Genomic DNA, 20,000 nt, shown 5'->3' on the forward strand with positions numbered 1-20,000 from the left:
GAATTGTGAATTAAAAAAACGCGCCCTTAACATAGCACTCTTTCTCCCCCGTTCCAAGATTCCCATCTGGTAAGAGCTACCAGGATGACCTCTTACAGGTATGACACTTTCTGGTATACATATATATGGGCCCCCATGAAACTTGCCTGACGGTGTCCTCCTATTTGTTGTTACTATCCACCTTCTTGATCTGTTACTCTGTCCCAACTCATTCCAGGCGGACATTTCGATCATGTACTGGGTATCACAACTTAACCGGAGAACACGATAAGTTTTCAAAATATCAGTGGTTTGAATTTCATACCATGGTTCTTCTGTTTCTCGCAGCTGAATTTGTATGAAGTAAACCGAGTACTTGGTCAGTGGGCATCCATTGTCATCAGGCTTACTCCAGGTAACGTTCACATGACAACCCAACGTTTCTGTTTCGCTGTTGTTTATGATTGGAGGTGAAGGTTTGCCTGCAGGGAAAAAGGGTTTAAAGTACACGACAATGTTTAATGATAACCGAGAAATGACTTTATAACGATGCAATTCGACGACCAAGTGACGAAAACTTTTTGTCAATCCTGCTGTGTTACCCAATTTTGTACTGTAGATGAATAAACAAATAGAGAAGAATTATGGGACTGCAATAAAAGCACCAAATTTGGCATAGCCACAGACAAACACATACTGACGAATATTGGGTTTGGAAGTGGAGTGCCATGTAAAATAAAGTTCTTATCTTATCTTATCTTATCTTATCTTATCTTATCTTATCTTATCTTATCTTATCTTATCTTATCTTATCTTATCTTATCTTAAGCATTTCAAAACTGGTTTCATTTAGTAAGTCTAAATGAGATCATCTTGTAGTCACATGACTATTCACATGACCTCTTATTTAGCTAAATGCAGTGACAAAAATAGCTTTTAGTTTCTTTCCCTCTTTGATTAGTCCCATTTAGTGCTGTGACTGGTTGCCGGTATCACGTAAACTGCACGCCATCACTGCACGCTATCACGTGAGAGTTAACAGCGATATATTTTTGTCCCAATTGTTGTTTATTATGGGATAGAAATCACACAGATCCATATCCAGTAATGTTCAATTGGTGATTTGCTTTCTCTGTGCCAAATTTGGCACTTTTGTCATAAATCCCACAATCTAAAGCTGAATCTATCTACATGACTACTTGTGAAATTAAGTTCTTCTGTGTTAATTTCATTGATACCAAGCCGCTGTTTGATGATGAAAAGAAGCACCAAAAATGTCCCCTTAATGGAAAAGGTTTAAAGATTAGGTACATGCACAATGCTTACATTGTAACTCCTCCCGGGAGCACCAAATTCTCTGTTATTGAGAATATAATAGTTACTTATACATATTAGCTTAAACGCTAGTTTAAAAAAGTTATAACCAGTACCGAGACAAGAACTTTGGCAGACTGAAATAATCAGTAAAAAGAGTTGTTATTTCTATGTGAAGATCTTGGTCAATGGTGTAGTCATCACCGTTGCCATGATTGCTTCAGCTGCCTAATGACAAGGACAATCTCAGACAGTACTTTTGGAAAATTATTTTATTTTAAATTAAATTATTATAAAGCGTTTTCTTCTTTTCTTTTCTTTTGTTACTTTCTTCCTTACTTTCTTCCCTCTTTCTCTTTTCCTTTCATTCTTTTATCTTTGTGTTTTCGTTATTTTTGCAAACGTGCAACCTTCCCCAGTAATCTTATAAAGGGTAAAGAGTGCCGACTTTCACAAACATCAAGCTTAATTAACAAACGGTAAATGACCTAGATTAGAAAGCTGAAACGATAACATGTTTTGCAAAGAAAGGAAGTGTTTCTCAAGATGAATTTGGTTATCATATTGACATTTAAAATACCTCCTTTGGTTTTGAAGTTCCATATATGGCTGCCATTAACATTACTTCCCGCTTGGGAAAATTTTGAAGTCACCACGATTTCATACTCTCTTTCACATCTGAGCTGAATGGTGTAGCTGGTTGCATTTTTGTTGATAGGTATCGATGTCCATTTGCTTTTAACGGCCTGTGGAAACACTTCTCTGTGGTAGAAAATGTAACCTACAACTGCACAAGCCTCTGTCAAGGAAGGTTCCCATCTCACTGTAACTGTGCCTCCTGCTACTTCTTTGGCCTTGTTTTTGATCACAGGGACACCTAGACAAGATTGTGAGCAAAAGGTTAAGGCCCATTTAAACTGTTTCAACTTTTTCCCAACATTCCTTCAACAAACGTTGAACGGATGTTGGGCAAATGTTGGATGTACGGAGTGATCAAACGGTTTCAGCGCAATTCAACATTTTGAAGAACAAAGAAAATGTTGAATCCATGTTGAATGAAAGTTTAAAGGGAAAGTATCACGTGAATTGAAAGTCATTTCAAAACCCAGGAATAATCTTCTGTTAACTGACAAAAATTATCATTGTCTAGTTTTCACAGAAATTGTCACCCCAGCGCAATTCGCCATTAGTTCCTCTGGCCAAAGTCAAATTGGGTTGGATTGGATTGAAACTTGAAACATTTTAGGGAAACGTTTTTCAAGTTTTCGAATTTTTGCTTTCCAAATGCGTTAGAACAGACTAACAGTTATTCCTTTCTAGAATTGAGTTGATTTCTTTCCTCTCGTTGTTGAAGAACTTATTTTGTAGCTAAGCGGGTGTCTTATTTTATCATGTTCAACAAAAGAGGTTAAAAAAACCCATCACTTTTCCCCTTTAAACCACTTTTATTTTGATTCAATAAACCTTTAACAAGCATTCAACATTTTTTACGTTTTCATTAATGTTGAAAGACCTGTTCAAACCGGACCCCGACATTTGGTTCAACAACTGTGTTGAACGCTTGTTGAAGCATATGTTGAGGCCGTTTAAATGGGAATTCATATGAGGGGCAACAACAGTTAATCGTAAGTAACTGTCAAGTAGTTGAAGCAAAAAGCAAATCTTGCGATAATTACCAGTGACCTTGAGCCTCATAGTCAGTTGTTCCCTGGAGGTGGATAAGAGCACAAGTTCCACTTTCTATGTCATATTTAGATTTTAAGTGCAGTGGTTACATCGCAGAGTAATAAAATACCCTCTTTCTCCTGCATATGCACATGCCGACGTAACAAATGACAAATGACGATTTGCACTGACAAGTTGCGATTGCCTCAACCATCCCCCCCCTTCCGTACACTCCGTTTGCCGCTTGGAGGTCAGATACTTTAATGTGAATAACATGCGGGATACGAAACTGAACCGTCAACCAACTGTCAAATTACGTTTTGGACTGCCGTTAATCAGTGTATCAATCAATCTTTTCGTCGGCTAAACTGGCGGACCCTGTGGCGGAATCGCCAGACAACTTTTCAGTAGTAGAGCTGCACCAGTGTCCTCCTTTAGTGATCATTCCTTTAAGTGGCTGTCTCTGGGTTCAGACAATACTATGGGAGCCCACTCATGGTAGGACAGGCCCTGCAATGGCGAGGTGTCGAGCCGCTATCTCGCCCACGTTTTTTGGAAGATCTTCGTGGGGCTCGTCAGTTGAAATGTGCTCTTCCCAACTGTAACCAGATGCCATCCGAAGCATCATAGTATAACTGTGATCAAACAATTTTGCCATAACCTTAGTGAGTGTTCATGTTGCGCACCCATATACTAATATGGTGAAGCATCCCCATGAAGTAATATGATGTATAAGTGTAGTGGACCTCTTAAAAAGCAGATAGGTTTGGCTCTGCGAGGTAATAAAATCACGTTCCTACGCTTATGATTCACAGATTTTGATACGCTTTTTCGGTTTCTGTTGTACTTTTGCGGTCCTGGCGTTTCCGCCGTCATATGGTCAATAAACTCATTAAGAAAACGGAAGACGTTAGTCGGGTTTTTGAAGTTCAGATTTCGCATGTTAACTGACATGAGTAATCTGAACTTCAAAATTATGGAAAAGTGCAGCAAGGCTTCCTTTCCAAAAAAGACGAAAAACAACAATAATCAGGAAAAATCTGGCGCACCAATTTTTAAAACATCCGTCAGGTCGTTTTTTCGTAGAAGAAATTTGCCGTTGAATGCGTAGAAGTATTTTGTTATCATGTTAGGGTTAAATGATATTATATTTACACTATTTTTAAGGTAGTTGTTTGGAGTTTTGAAAAGCTAAGTTAGGTATTGTTCAAAACTCGTGATTTGAAATTTGTTCTCCCACTATTAATCCCCTCCCCCCTCCCCCCTCCCCCCTCCCCACTTCCCATCGTAATAAGTCTCATCCCTTCTTGAAGCTTGATAATGAGTAAACACAACGACACTGCGCGAAAAGATTCAATTCTGCCGGTGCACCTTGACGTGCAGTCAGTTTTTAGGGAAATGAGTTTGCCCTCAGCACGTTGAGAATTCAATAAAGCAACTTCAAAGACTTGCCTAATGCCCATGGTGAATTGAAAGCTAAAATTGTAGAGAAATTGACCAAGAAGCGAGTTGAAGGAATTAAATCAGCAATTCTAGATCTTGTTTACAGGTTCTACAAGTACTTCGATCTTAGCGCCCAATTTGAGCTCCTGAACCAACATGACAAAGTTATCCATCAATGCGGGGGAAATGAAAGAAAAATAGTCCAAAAGGTGATTCGCACACCAACCTCTTCGTTTATTGATTTGATCCAGTGATAATGCCGTGCCAAAAACGTAAAGATCCATAACTGATCCGTGGAACTGGTGATCGTCCTGATGGCCGTCATTGCCAATTTTGTATGGCATTCCCGTGGGTTCGTAGAAGAATGCCTTCCTAGGGGGATACTTACGATAACCTACGTTTTTACCATCAACATAAATTGTTGAGGATCCCGTTGCGTGATCCCACGTGACTGCCACGTGTGTCCAAGTCCCCGACGAAACCTCAACCTTACTACTCTCAACGAAGTACTGTCTATTGTCGGTGTTATCATCAACGCTATGGCGACCAAATTGGATCCTCTGGTTTGAAAGACTGAGATGAAACTGCCATGGATAATTCCAGTCGTTATAAATCGTTTCGTCGCCCGTCACAAGGCTCCCCATTGGTTTTATCCAACACAAAATGGAAAAACTCCTGCCATTGAGATACACTATTGGACCAGTAGCGAATGAATTTAAACGGTTGAAGATGGGAGCTTTGCTTCCTGGGCACCATCCTTGGATAAAGACCGGCGATCCACTGAAACTGATTAGAAAAAAGTCAATATTTGTCAGTTCCTGAAGGTAGAAGAAAACACAATTCAACAAGGTGAAGGCATTGAGATTGTCGGTACCACAAAGAACTGGGTAATAAGAAAAGTGACAGAACTTGCAAAATGCAAGGTTTATTATAGTCAAAGAGCAAGTATTTTATAAAAATCGCCAATAATTTGGATTAACATGACCAGTCTTTCTTCATTGACTCGTGATTTCGTTTCCCTCGCCGTGCATTTCATTCTACAATTTTCGTTGTGGTTTTGTTAAGTATTTTATGTAACTTTCATTTATTTTCAGTTGAATAACACTGAATTCATTTGTATCTAACCTCAAAGATCTCACTGATCACTTCACAACCCATGTGTTTTTTGATAGTTGGTTCTCATAAATCACTTATTGAACAGGGATACTTATCGCGAATTCAAGAGACGGTGCTTGATGTTCTTGTTGAAGTCTGCAACGAAGCGTATTTACGGCAGTAACAATGACAACGATGCCCCTCGTACTTTGCATTCTATTATCACGAAAGGCACTTATTGGCTGGGTTGCAAAACGACTACAGCTCGTTATAGCATCCTAATTAGAGTATTACATGAATGAAGGTGCAGAATTATGTTCCTAGAACTGACAAGAGTGATGAAATAGAGGATGAGTGTATTGGAAAGATATGAAGTGGGTAACCACAGGGTGCAATGAAGCGATGAGACTGACGTGGAGTCAGTGATCATGAGATTTAGGCATAGAAATTGCAGAGGTGGCTGGGGACAGTGTGTTCCCAAAAAGAGGGTACAATAGGCAACTTGGGTTTTCCCTAAACTTCACATCGTGATTACAAATAAGGTGAGACGGCCACTGAAAAGTGCGAGATATTGTTTTTAACCATCATCTGGCAGCTACCAAACTGAAACTCAAAAGTGAATGAGATTGGCGAAAAGAAACTGTGCGTGATAAAATGTACTATATGATTTCCAAGCTAAGGGACGTAAGAACCACTGAGACTGCAATATAGTATGATACTACACAGATTCCAAGCCCTTCAGGAGTCAACAGTCTCACTCTAATCCGTTTTCAGTTGTCATTATACACGCATATCAGACACTTATCAACCGTCAGTTATGGTGACGAAGAAAAGCAGGCTAATTGTTTTTCTTAAGTTGATTAAAATGATTTACATGTGAGCCTTTAAAAGCCGGAATATGTTGTTCGAAACATGTTTCGATTACATTTACAACGGAACCTCTTTTATCTATAAATAGCTTCAAATTAAAGTATCAATGATCCCTAACACCCCCAAAAATTGAGCATAATTGACCAACCTTATGTCCCGATCATGGCCATCTAGACGCCAGTGGCCAAGGACAACCATATCTAAAAAAACAATAACACCAATAACAACTTTAGTCGGGGCAACCAATGGTTTATTTCGGCAGATATCTGTTCGGCCTTTAAAAATCTGAAGTTTTGTTCCCCAAAATATCAGCTTAAAATTTCGTAACACTGGAAAACTAATTTATTTCGCTTTTCGGAGGGACACTGATAATCTCGATTGAAGTACGTAATAAGGTCAGCAGTTCGATTCAAATAGCAATGCCAGGAGCTTTTGAGTCACTGGCTGGTACGGGTTCATGTCTATAAATCTGTGATAAAAAGTGGCTTCAGCGGTGTAATGCCCAGATACCTGGAGGAGGCATCCTGCAGCATCTGAAAGCTTTAATACAGTGCAGCTTGCCACAGGTTCCCCTATACACACCAGCCAGATAGGACCAGTCTGGACATTTGCTCCAGCCTTTTTTAGCCTTTGAAACCGTGACATTGTGATCATGGCAGTCCAAGGGAATGTTTTTGAAGTTTTTAGGCCTACAGCACGTTGCTCTCTCGTTGTGAAGCCAAGTGTTATCCAAACGGTAAAAGCCTTGAAGAAAATATCCATGAGGACAGATAACCCAAGTGTCCTTGCTAGATTTGGAAATAATAAAACAAATGTAAAGTCATGCAAAATAGTTGGAAGCTACTTGAGTTATTTAGTACGAGGAAGGCCCCTGGATCCGACAATAAGCGACATAACATTGGAGCTGTGAAATGGAGCGATAATCGCCAATCCAAATCACAGATCTAGTGAAATGTCTTAAAAGTTGGATCAGGGATAATAGGCTAGATCCCAAATCATTCTTGAACCCTAAAGTAGGATCTGCTTTAAAACGATTCCTTGATATCGTAACATTAAAATAAATCTTAATCTTACTTATATTAAAATCAACCGACCTATTTAGTGAAGTTCGCCATTCTATTGTTTGGCAAATAGGTGCCTCGTCTTGGTCATACTCTTGCGGAGGTACGCAACATCTTCCTTTTGAAACATGTGTGATACCGTCATGAGGGCCATTTGATTTTCTCCAAATTCCATTCAAGTATCTTCCTAGTGAGCAATTCGCCCATCCTGGCTGAAGTACAGCGATTTTCCAATTGACTTGATCACAGCAGCTGTCTTCTGTAATGAACAAAAATCAGACTAAATGGTTAAGAAAGAGGAAGTTTCTCTGGGGCTAATTTAGTCAAATTCACCATGCATACAAACAGTGCAAAACATGAAATTTTGTAGTGCGCAGATAGTCAAATTTAGGGCTGAAGTAAAAATAAAAAATAGATATTTAATAATAAATTTGTATAGCGCAAACCTCTATATGAATATATTCGGTTGAGCTTCACAATATTGTTAAGTTAAGAGCAACTAAGAATTCAAGAAACTATTAAAAACTACAAGCCCATACAATCAAAGGCAGCGATTACCTAGTCAATAAACTAGTTAAAAGACAAGACACGAATAAAAATGATAGATATATTTTGTCAGTCACTGACACAGGCATCCTCGGAGAAAGAAAATCCAAGTTCTCCCAACAGGGGTCAAACCAGTGATCTTCCTATTACTAGTTCAAATCCTAGCTGTATGCAGGAAATTTTTCCCACAATTTAATGGCCTAGCTCAGACGATGTCTCCTGTAAGCGCAGTGGAATAGATTCCGAACTAATCCAAAAATTTCACGGGTACTACGTGTTTCGCTCATACAATACAAAGATGAGAGAACGGTTTGCTTTTGTGACAAAAGGAGAGATAAACCTGCTGGTCGATAAAGCAGTGTCAGAAAACAACATACGCTCTAAACGTTTTTGACGGTAAACTGTTCTTAAACGAAATGTTCAAATACTCAAGCTCGTTGCTACATGTTGCGAGAAATATTTGAAGGATAATAACAACAATAGCCTCCATTTGACTTAAAAAATATGCTCATTTGTCCCTGGACATGATCTGCTCCTCGAAGCTCACAGTTTTCCTCGGGCTTCGCTCTCGGAAAACTGTTCGCTTCTCGGAACAGATAATGTCCGCGGACAAATATCTGAGCATATTTTCGCGCCAAATGGAGGCTATTGTTAATATATACAGTTAGTGCTATAGGGAAAGGTATTACTTGTACAGTTTTCCAGTACTGTAGGTATGTACAGCGTATTGTATCTTCATAAATGTTGTTTAATCGTTCAGATCCAGAAGTGCTGGGTGGTGCAACGTAACATCGTTAAAAAGCAATTATTAACTATACATTGATATAACGAACATTTTGATTGTTTTTCCACAATTTGTAATTTGTATAACGAAGTTTTCGATAAAACGAACCCATTTCCATAGTCCCCTGAAACTTCGTTAAATCGAGGTTGCACTGTAAAGGATAATTTTGAAATTGCCATTAATTACCTCCTCGGGTTTTGAATTGCCGCACTTGGCTGTCGTGAACAGCGGTCTCTCCAAACGTATTAAGTGAGATTACTGTCACTTGATACTCTTTCCAGCAGTGAAGTTGAAGGGTGTAGCTCGTTTTATTTCTATCGACGGTAACTGAGCTCCAAGCGCTTTTTTCCTTCTGTGAAAACAATTCTCTGTAGTACACCTTGTACTTCACAACTGGACACACACCTCCAAAGGGGTGTTCCCAATTGACTGCCACGGTTCCTCCGGCTTCTTCATTAACCAGGTAATCTAGGATCACAGGGAAACCTGGACAAGACACAGGATCCTCACATTACATTTGTCTTAGGCGTCCTAACTCAAATATTCAATAAGAGTATTCTTATCCTACATTGCATAAACAACAGAACTCAATAGCTTTAACTGAGAAAATGCGCTTTATAAATTGCAAGAGCTCGGTAAACTTGGCCTGTTAAAACAGTTTAAGAAATTAACTTTTAACTTCAACCATACAGAATGAATAACTAGGGAGAGGGGGAGGGGGAGGGGGAGGGGGCAACTCTTGCCACCCAGCCATATATTCTTTGTAAATTTCACAGTTTTTGAGAGCTTATTTCTCCGCGAGTTATTCACCGACATCACCCTGATATTCACCTTGATTACTAGTTGTAATATAAACTCTTTTAGTCTCTGGTGTTTTTTTTTTTTTTGTCTTGGGGGTATTCTGCCATATAAATTTTAAACTATGACGTCAGTAAATCATGTCGTATTCTGACGCGGTCAACCAATACGAAGTCTTAAACAGAGACATCGCCAAGTTAGGGGTGATAGATATACTGAGTTGCCAAATTCTGTCCCTGATATTTGCTCAGTTCCAGGCTTCTAATGAAAGTCGCATTGGTTTCAGGCCTTGCTCAATCATTGCAAAATGACGTCCTTATAAAGCAACGATTCGCCAATAGCTATGAGAGTTTGACAAAATTTGTTAATTTTAAAATTAATGACTCAACATGCCGAACATATCACTTACTTCGAAAATACAAAACAAAAAACAAAACAAGGTTCTGTCAGGGATTTGTAAAAATGGGAATTTGGGCAAAATTCTACCGTTAACCCTTTAAGCCCTAACAGTGACCAGCATCAAATTTGTCCTTGAAGTATCAATGCTTATTCAACCTTTGATTGACGTCGTGAGAATTAAGGATATGATCGCCCTAGGTGAATTTTCTTGTTTTTTTAATAACTTCTCCTAAGTACTTTTATAAGAAAAGTACGTAAAAACAAGATAGGAGAATTTGTTCTTTAATATCAGGGCTTTAAGGGGTTAAGACTGAAAGCTTACATGAACGTGAACTGAAATTAAAATTGGTTTTAATTTCTTTTTAGATTTTAAATATTTTATTAAAGGAAATTGCTTCGTATAGGGATAACTTCATGATTTCCCCTTTAAGTAGTTGTTTGTAACCATTATTTGTATTTCCTGAATATAAACTACTCAATTTAGTAGAAAAACTAACGCGGAGAGATTTCGACGTTTCGATGACATCCTGTCATCATTATCAAGAAAATGAAGAAAATTTACATAAGTAAGTAGACAAAACTAAACTAAACTGAAAACAATAGTCTATTGTTCTATTGTTTTTCTTCTAAATTTAATAACAAAAGTCAATCTTATACATAAACTACTCAGTAACGTTAAAAGATGTTGTACGCGTTGCCTATGTAAAAGTTGGTTAAAAATGTGTTTTATCTAATTATGAGCGCTTTCAAATCCATGTTTTATAGAAGAGTAATGGATGATTTTATTAGCTCCACCATTTTGGAATCTTTAGTTGTAAACGCAGACTCATGAACCACACACCTCTTATCACATTGATTTCATCCAGCGACAGTGCCTCGTCAAATACGTAAAGATCCATCACTGATCCGTGGAACTGGTGGTCACCTGCACGGCCATCGTTACCAATCATGTATGGCTTCCCCGTTGGTCCGCAGAACTGTCTGCCTCTATAATAAGGCCTCCAGGCTATTTTTGCACCGTTAACATAGATTGACGCCAAATTTGGCGTGCTTTGCCACGTGACAACCACATGTGTCCAGTCGCTCAAAGAAACGCTGGTACTTTCCAACGACCACCGGGCGCCTATTCCGTTGTTGCGTATCCACTGACGATCAAATACGATGCTTTGGTTTACAGCGCTAAGCAGAAACTGCCCGTGACGGTAATGCCAGTCTCCATAAATCACCCCCATCTGGCTGTATTTCGTTTGTTTTATCCAGCAGGAAATAGTGAAGCTGGAAATATTCAAACTGATTTTAGGTGCTGTGGCATAGGGATTTGATTGGGTGAAAATGGGAGCTTTGCTGCCAGGACATCTTCCTTCTATGAACGGTGGTAACCCACTGAAACTAAAATAGCAAGGAGAAATTGAATCGCCTTTGTATGTAACCAGGATGCACAGATTCACGGCATTTAATTAATAATAGTGGGTTTTTTTTCTGGTACAGCTGTTGATATAAAGTTTCTTAAAACCGAGACATTGTTTCGCGTTACACAAGATTTCACACTGGTCGATGGTATCCAGGGGAGAAGCAAAATTGTCAGTGTATGGCAAGTAACTTCCACTCCTAACAGCTTGACCATGAAACTCTCTACAAAAATACGAACTGCATGACAAACCTTATGTTCTGGTCTCGGCCGTCCAGAAACCAGTGCCCAAGGACTTTGTCCCCTAAAACACAAGAATACAATCATTTCACTTCAAGAAAGTACCTAACAAGATTAAAAATTACCGTCCGTTGTTTTTATGCAAACAAAATAAATGCTAAATACCACAGCAAACAGTGGAAGTAGAATATATGTGATTCATATGAATGAACTGCGGGTGGAATAGTTGAGAAATGAGAGACCTTCGCTGTTATGTATTTACAACTTAGGCAGTTACTAGAGGAAAACCTGGAAGAATAAAGGTGAAATATATGAAACTCATATATTTTTTTTTTGACTAAGAATAACTTCCGTCTCCTTCCTTCACCTCTGCGGATATGTTAGGAATTCGTGCAATGACCAGCTCCCGGTTGGCTTGTTATATACTTCAGTTAGTAGAGCACCTCGCAGGTCATCGGTTCAAATCCTGCCCAAGCATGAATATTTTCCAGCCTTTCTTTTCGCAGCTTCGGTAAGCGATATACAACTACAATTAAACGGTAACTTGGGCAAAGCAAAGGAGGTGTACTACTTCCCGGTAGGACAATGAGTGAAATGAAAACTGTCTCATACAAGAAACTTCAATGGCTATTTACAGTCATTAATAATAATGCTAAGGCACCCAGGAACTAAATGATTCATGAATAAATGCATTGATATGGGTCAATTGATGGTAGAATTTGGTGCAGAGGAGCGTGATAATGGCGACAAAGACATTGAATAACTGGACTCAGAACGGTTATTAAAGAGTTAGTATTTTCACTGAAAGAGCCTGAAAGCTTATATGTTTGGTCACTTACTTTTCGCGCATGCAAATATTCGCGATACTTAATTTTCGCGATTTTCAGAAAATCGCAAATTAAAGGTCGCGCTTGTGGTTATTCGAAAATACATGTAGGTTAAGAGAAGCCCCCATACTGTAGAGGGGGAAAGAACTTATTAAATGACATATAACTTCATTGCCATACTTAAATTTCGGCAGATCACTGATGCATCTTCTTTGTGACTGCAATTGTGGTTTTTCCATCCACCAAGTCGGCATTTCCTCAAGGAACTTTCAGTGCCCACGCATCTCACTTTATCCAGCCATATGGGGCCACTTCCCTCACCAAAACCGTGGAAGCCTCTTAAAGCATGGAGGGCCCTAGAGAAGCCCAATTCACGACACACGACATGAGCGTCTTTAATATCCCAGTGGTTGTCACAAATAGTTCCCCAGGTGCCATTGTAAAACATCTCCACTCTTCCTTCTCCTTTCGAGTTTCCATTAGCCAGTCTCAAATAACTACCCGCTGCAAGATTAATCGTAACTAAAGACAGAACAGATAACTCAATTCAACTAGGTAAACGAGGTTTCATGTGTTTGGTGAATAATAAAGAATTTCTCTTTGTTCAAGTGAAAATTAGGAATTACTGAACTGGATCGCAATACATTGAATAGAAACTGTAAGAGTAAGGAGACAACGTTTGACTCAATACGTAGCGAATACAAGAGAAGTGATGCCGATAATTTAAGGTTACTGATAGGGAAGAAAGGTCGAATTTTTCTCAAAAAAACTTTTTTAGGTAATTGTTGAAACAAGAAAGCGATGCAGGATTTAATGAAAACGGTGGTTCAAAATCTTGAAAAGAACGCAAGCTGACTATCTTTTAAAAAAAGGGTTTGTACGAATAGCGGTGAACGAGTGAGGGTGTCATAATCCAATTTATACGGGGTTGTGTTGACGTTATACGCGGCATAGTTTACCTGCGATCTCGAATTACCGACAATTTTGCATATTTCGTTTACATCATGTTCATCGCATGTCACGACGTTTTTTACTGAATTTACAGTGAGACTGCGTTCCATTTTGGATTTGAAGATATTCAAGCAAGAAAATTCGCCTTGCGTTAAAATTAAGAAAAAACCGGGCCTAAAGAAGGCGAACAACGTCTAATCGTTTAACGAAAACAAAAAAGATATTCAGCCGGCAGCGAGTGGTAAAGGTTCGTGGTACATCTAGCCCGATGTTGTTTCAAAACCATCCTCGTCGAAAGATATCGGGGCGAGTTCGATGAAGATAACTGCCTTGGCAGCTGAGGAATTCATTGACGAACTTCCAGATAGTGGATATTCTAACACCAGTGCTTCTCCTTCAGTCACTTTCTGTCAGTCACTTTCAGTCACTTTTTTGCTGGTAATTTTGATTATAGCAACTTTTTAAAGTCTCAAGGAGGACAACATACACGTTACAATTTTCGGTGAGTTTTTCCGTTTTTCATTTTGTTTGTTGTTGTTGTTCTTGCTGTTGTCATTGTTGAGCATCAAATAGAACCGACTCTTGGTCACTCAGTATAAACACAACCGATGCAGCTGCATGGGCAAAAATGTCCGCCAAGTTCAGGCATATTCAAGGCATTTGCAATTTAGCTAAGAGAATGCTACCATCTTTTTATGGAAAAAGTTTTCAATAAACAAGATTGAGCAGATTAAAACGCAGAGATTTTGGCAATCGCCCACCTTTGTGGTTGTTTACCTAAATTTGAGAGAAAATTTTCTTGTCATCTTTGATCTAGCTGCTGTATATGGCAAGTATTTACATTTGCATTGGCTGTAGTTTCGTCTTTTAGCCGTCCCTTTCCCCACCCCAACCGCCTCCAGACAAAGAACAAAAAGCATTTACTTACCAGAGTCCATGACCATTAGACTTGTACAGGTCTGTAAAAAAAATTGAAGGTTGAAAAGAAACACTAGTGTTTAGAAAAAAGCTGACATGGTTGATTTTGAAACAAGACCTATTTCGATCGTTCAACAATCAATTCTTTACTTATTCATGAGTAAAATTTGCAAGTTACGTTTCAATTTATAATAGACATAAATACAACAGCAACACTTACAAGTATGACAAAAACATTAGTAGTAAAATTTGAAGAAGGAGCTCGCTGGATGGCGAAATGGGTGAAGGGAGGGAAAAAACGTATTTCTAGATATGTACGCTTTGATGGCAAGGGACTCAACCAGCGAGGGGGGTGGGGGGGTCATGATGATAGTCTAGCTTGTAACTCACGGGTAGCACTTGCTAACACCGATTCACGCAGCGACGGCATCATGACACGACATAAATAGCATTATGTGATGTCGTAATGTTCGCTTACTACCCTCACAATAAGATACAAAACGTATGAGAGACAAAAAGCTAATACTCGAATCGTCAGCCTACTCGAATCTCTTTAAGCCATCGACACATCTGGCAATTTTATACGTCGATCGCAGCGAATTTGATCGCCAGCGAAAATCGCAAGCGATTTTTGCCACCGATTGACGCGGACATCTGGATTTTTTTCGCCGATCGCGGCGATGTGGCAGTTTTGAAAACTCATGTGATAAAATCCCCCAACCTGATGGGTTGGCTTTACTGAAGATTCGCAGCAATAAACGCAGAAAATCGCGGGAACGGGCACACTTGGCGAATGCCAGCGAATTTAATCGCCGATATCTGACAATCCAGATATGGGCGATTTAAAATATCGCAATCGCTGCACTGGGCACACCTGGCGATTTTTGCCGATCGCGGCGATCGGCGTATAAAATTGCCAAGTGTGTCGCTGGCTTAAAGATAACAAAATTACTTTGACAACTCTGTCGATAATACCAAACATCCATTTGTATTCCCCAACTAAAGCAGAAACTAAGCCTAGAAACTAGCCCCCTTATCTAAAACAAACTGAGCTGTCGTAGCATAAACAGCACTTGATATAAGTTCCTTTATCATGTTTAACGGGTCAAGTTATGACTTTTGTTTGGTTCAGGTATGTTACCCACCGTCAACAGAAATATCCATGCAATGCTCATCTTTTTCTTTGCTTCCTTCTTTCTCGACTTTGACAGAAAAATCTGGAAGAGGAAAACAAATGAGTCAATTGCATTTCCTCACGAAAATGCATACATACATACATACATAATCTTTAATCTTTATTTAAACACGATGATAATTAAAGCTGTTAGCTTGTGGGGTCGTGTGTTTACTTCTAAACTAACCTAATCTACGTCACATTAGAATATTTCAGGTATGATAATAGTTAATAGTAGACAAAATTGGTTCAAATTGCCCATACACGAGCATCTTCAAATTTGAACGAGACGTGTTCTTTCAAAGAAGAAGTTAAATACATTGGTACACCTGGTCATTCAGTTATATTTCCATGTTCGAACGGTCATCTTTACTCATCAAAGTAGTGATCGTGTCGAAAAACGTGCTAATTAGCATTGTTTGAATTGATCATGACAGAAGACAACCTACGATCATTACGAACTTAACTGTGTAGTTCTTTTTCATTAATTAGTTTTATGTGAGTCATTCGATAAAATTAGGCCTGCTAGTTTTTCACAGCACCATCTACGTCCTAAAATACAAATATTGGCCCTGTGGATCTCCTGATCTGATTGGCTGTTGAACAATTAACACGTCAGCGAAAGTGTAAAGCCTCTGCAAACTTTCGTAGTCTATCTCTCACAATCTGGCCCCAGTTGTTCAAACAACGGGTAACTTTATCCACTGTATAAGTCACTATCCAGCGGAGCAAATGCACTCCAGCTAACGCTTTTGGCAAGTTTTCCACACAATCCCACACTTAAATTTGACATTCGCTTCTACTCTATCCACAAATTATAGGGCTATCGGGAAAATCTTGCACACATTTCATCTGCGGGATACCGACCTATCCAGTGGATAAAATTATTCGCTCTTTGAACAACTGGGGCCTGGTGTTTATTTGAAAGGAAAGGATCTAAAAAACAAAATTACGCAAGTTCACTTAAACAGCTTGGACAGAATTGTAAAACTGACCTTTTCTTTTCTCTTCTGGGATTGTTTTGAATTGTTTGTGTGTTCTGAAACCCGGTGATAATCAAGTATGTTAGGAATCGAACGCGTTTCTACAAGCGTTTCGTTTTTCAACTTCTGGAAACACGGCGTCCCCCTCCTCCTTGTAGAAAATTACAAGCTCTGCGGCTTAATGGATCGGGCACAATGATTAAATAAAACAAGGACTGACTTATAGTATACATTACAGAACTAACGTGTTGATTGGTCTAGAGGTTTCTGTCCGTTCTTGATTGGTTTAGTGTTGGTTTAGAGTGATTAAATTACAGACATACGAATGACGTCATGAGCCGCAGAAAATTATACATTTGAATTTAGTTTTCGCTCGTAAAATTTTCCATAAATTAAAATGACAAATTGTCAGCCAGCCACAAGTGTTTCCACTTGTAATGCCAGTCAGCTTTTTTATAAATATGAACCATTATTTTCTTGATGCACCGATGGATGGTTCGAGAACTGGCAATCTTGGAAAGCTTGTATCAGGCGAAATTTTCGCTTCGCCGACATTTTCCGCGGGAATTGAAGGTTTACCGAGTGAAATGTAAAGAACGGTTGATTACAGGTTAGAAGATTATCCAATGATTAATAATCTTTTCACACCTTCTGAAGGTACGGCTGCCATTCATTGTGGAAAACTAAAGAGAGGGCGATGTCCAAATTAGAGTTGTCAGTTGTGACAAGATCTTTCTTTCTAAAAATTTTCTTTTTTTTTACGCAGTAAAAGCCCTGGTAAGTGATAGCCATACAGGTTAATGTCATCCTGTCACTTGCAAAGAGGTACACTCTCCGCGGATTAGAAAGGTATTTCTTAAGTGTACAAATGCACTGTAGGAAAAAAACATTCCCCATGGACGAAAAATAAAACATAACCTTTGACATTTTCACCATAAACTACACGTGTAAAGAATAAGGTAAATGGCGAAAATAGAATGCTATAATTAAGAATTGGTTCATGCTTAGCGTGCGTATATCGAGTTATGGAGAATTTTGCAATTAATCGGGAACACAACCTGTTTTCCAAGAATCATTTACTTTATTTTCACTATGTTATAAAAGAATTGGCAACGGCTACGGCTACGCCTCGAGCAACTCTTACGCTTCTCTAGTGCTCTCCAAACTTCCCGCTTGCATCCATAACTCGATATACGCACGCTAAGCATGAACCAATTCTTAAACTGCTCATATATGCCGCCATTTACTACAACCGCCGGGCATCTTATGTTGTTTACTCAAGGCATTAGTTGGTTAAGGTTTAGTACGTCCTTATGCGTTAGACAAGTAAAAAGTACGTGAAGGAAGAAAATACATGCAGTACCATTCTTGTATTGTACTTCAATTCTACGACAAAGTGCACTTGAATTCAAATACACTTTGTCGTAGAATTGAAGTACAATACAAGAAGCACGTAATCATTCATTAGTAATGGTACCGCATGTATGCTCATCAGCATTATTAAAAATATTAAGAAAGCAAAATACATTTTTAACATTAGTTTACAACATTTAACAAAAAGAAGATCATAAAACATATTCTAGACTAAGACTAAGTTTATGTGTAGTAAGAAAAAAAAAAGACGACCAAGTGAATTAAGATAAAAGCCTGTCAGGCACGTCATACTCCACATATTTAATATGATTTGTCATAATTTCAATATGGTACTGCTCAAATAGCTTTGATAAGAATTCATATAAATTTGGTTCCTTTTTCACGTTTTTACAACTGTAAGTATTTCTTTTGCAATTATAGAATCAATAGACGTAGTCTGCAATTAGGAGGATTTGACAATTCTGATAAAGAGGAGTGTTCAAGCCTGTTGCAATTGAATACAATTTTTTTTTTTTTGTTAGAGAATTGTATTTTTGTCTTATGATAATGAATAAAACGACCTCAAAGTTTTCGTAAAGAATCGAAATTAGCCGATTCCTGACAATGAATAAAACTGTGTTCAGTTAAGTCTGGATTTAGACGTATGCTCATTTATTGAAATGTAATAGGAGCACTTCAAATAGGCTGTCATGCGACACAACAACTGAATGTAATGCGGCAACACTGTGGTATCCCCTCCTTTTCCTTGAATCAAGAAATCAAATCATGCAATCAACTGAGAAAAAAGACCTTTCAAAAGAACAAAATAAAACAATGAGAAAATTCGAGATGGCGCAGTCATGGCCGATTCCCAATAGTCACTTATTATCAAGACTTATAAGTAAAGGTTTAGATATACATAGGCAAGTGAAAATAAACGATAAAAACGAACTTCGTTTTGGTGTTCGTTTTTATCGTTTATATTCATTTGCCTATTATTAAGACTATAGTAAATAAAATGGTCTTTGAATTCAAAACAATATTATCCTATTCTGTCGCTCGTTTAAATTTGCTTGGCAATTGAGTAACACGCCCTGTTCTTAAAGACTGGCTCTTTTTGAAGGTATGAGAATTTTCCTTTGTAAGGAGCAAAATCTTGATGCTTGGAGTTTGGCTCGTTTGGGCTACTAAAACTGAAGAAATCTTGTTGGAGCTGGCTGGGTTAGTGACCAGGCATTGGCCTTGGAGTTGAATTTGTCTGGTAAATGATGCCTGGTTGAGCTGGCTGAAGGTGTGTGTGGACCTGTTAATGTCAGAACCACTGTATAGTCATAGGTAGTGGATCACTGCGGTTGAAGACGGAACTCCGTTCTTGCCTCGAGGTTTTAAGTGCTTTCCCGTCCTCTGTAACAGTTGCCATGTAGATAAGGGAGTTAGTTTCAAAACTGACTGATGAACTGAGGTGGTGCTGCGTCGATTAAGGAGTGGCAACGAATGTTTGATTTAATCAACTGTATTTCATTTTTCTTATTTTGCGGTTTATGAAACTCTCTCCACTGTAAATAAATGCGGCTTAAGGGGTTGGAGCTTTTACCGACTTTTAACACCTTTCTCTTACTTAAGGTTACTTCCATGTTTTGCGAGTGCCTTCAGGAAAATTTCGCTTACGCGCGCTGCTTTCGATAAAACCACGGAAAACTATATATCACTGTAAAGCTGATAAATTGAAGATTGCGAAAATATCAATGTTTTTTATTTTGTTGGATACATAAGCGCTCAGAGGCCTGCAAACTCATTACTAGCGACGTGTACTTAACTGAATTACCCACTCTCACGTAAAGGCGCACAACCAAACAGACTGCACAATATCAATCAGGAGATAATAGGCTAACAAAGTGTGTCAGGCTTTTTCTTTATTCCTATTGGTTTGTGAGAAAACCCATCCTAAAGATGGACAATGGGAAATTTTTGTAGTCGCGTCAGATGTTAACACGTCACGGGAAAAATATTTTGAATTTCGTAAAAGCCTGACATACTTTGATACATTAATATCTGATGACCACTTTGGCCAAATTTCGTTGAAATCTGGCAAATCTACATACCCTATTAATTCATTTGAAGATGGGGAATTCGCGTAAAAACAAAAGCCGTGTTTTCGGCCGTGAAACATTTTCAGAGCTTTCGCACCTCAT

At 38.6% G+C, this 20,000-nt stretch overlaps 1 protein-coding gene and 1 long non-coding RNA gene across 2 annotated transcripts in view; both read right to left on the minus strand.

Annotated features, from left to right (window-relative positions):
- The window catches only part of LOC146464344 (uncharacterized), a 24,237-nt gene extending 11,100 nt beyond the window's left edge, over positions 1–13,137 (minus strand). Inside the window, exons 1-10 of the mRNA XM_085129842.1 lie at positions 12,610–13,137; positions 11,615–11,666; positions 10,796–11,343; positions 8,944–9,243; positions 7,461–7,686; positions 6,877–7,154; positions 6,515–6,566; positions 4,628–5,187; positions 1,874–2,170; positions 147–461 (exon numbers count right to left, since the gene is read on the minus strand). Of these exons, the coding sequence (XP_084985968.1) occupies positions 147–461; positions 1,874–2,170; positions 4,628–5,187; positions 6,515–6,566; positions 6,877–7,154; positions 7,461–7,686; positions 8,944–9,243; positions 10,796–11,343; positions 11,615–11,666; positions 12,610–12,877 (2,896 nt within the window). The 5' untranslated portion in view covers positions 12,878–13,137. The remainder of the gene's footprint in view (positions 1–146; positions 462–1,873; positions 2,171–4,627; positions 5,188–6,514; positions 6,567–6,876; positions 7,155–7,460; positions 7,687–8,943; positions 9,244–10,795; positions 11,344–11,614; positions 11,667–12,609) is intronic.
- A 1,085-nt stretch (positions 13,138–14,222) lies between these two features.
- On the minus strand, positions 14,223–17,129 carry LOC146464345 (uncharacterized). Its single transcript, XR_014868509.1, has 4 exons — positions 17,104–17,129; positions 16,468–16,606; positions 15,444–15,515; positions 14,223–14,339 (listed from the first exon to the last, which is right to left on the minus strand). It is a non-coding gene; the product is annotated as an uncharacterized LOC146464345 (long non-coding RNA).
- Between the last annotated feature and the right edge of the window lie 2,871 nt (positions 17,130–20,000).

Source organism: Pavona decussata, unplaced genomic scaffold, assembly GCF_977016875.1.
Source record: "Pavona decussata unplaced genomic scaffold, jaPavDecu1.1 SCAFFOLD_164, whole genome shotgun sequence".
Classification (NCBI taxonomy): Eukaryota; Metazoa; Cnidaria; class Anthozoa; order Scleractinia; family Agariciidae; genus Pavona; species Pavona decussata.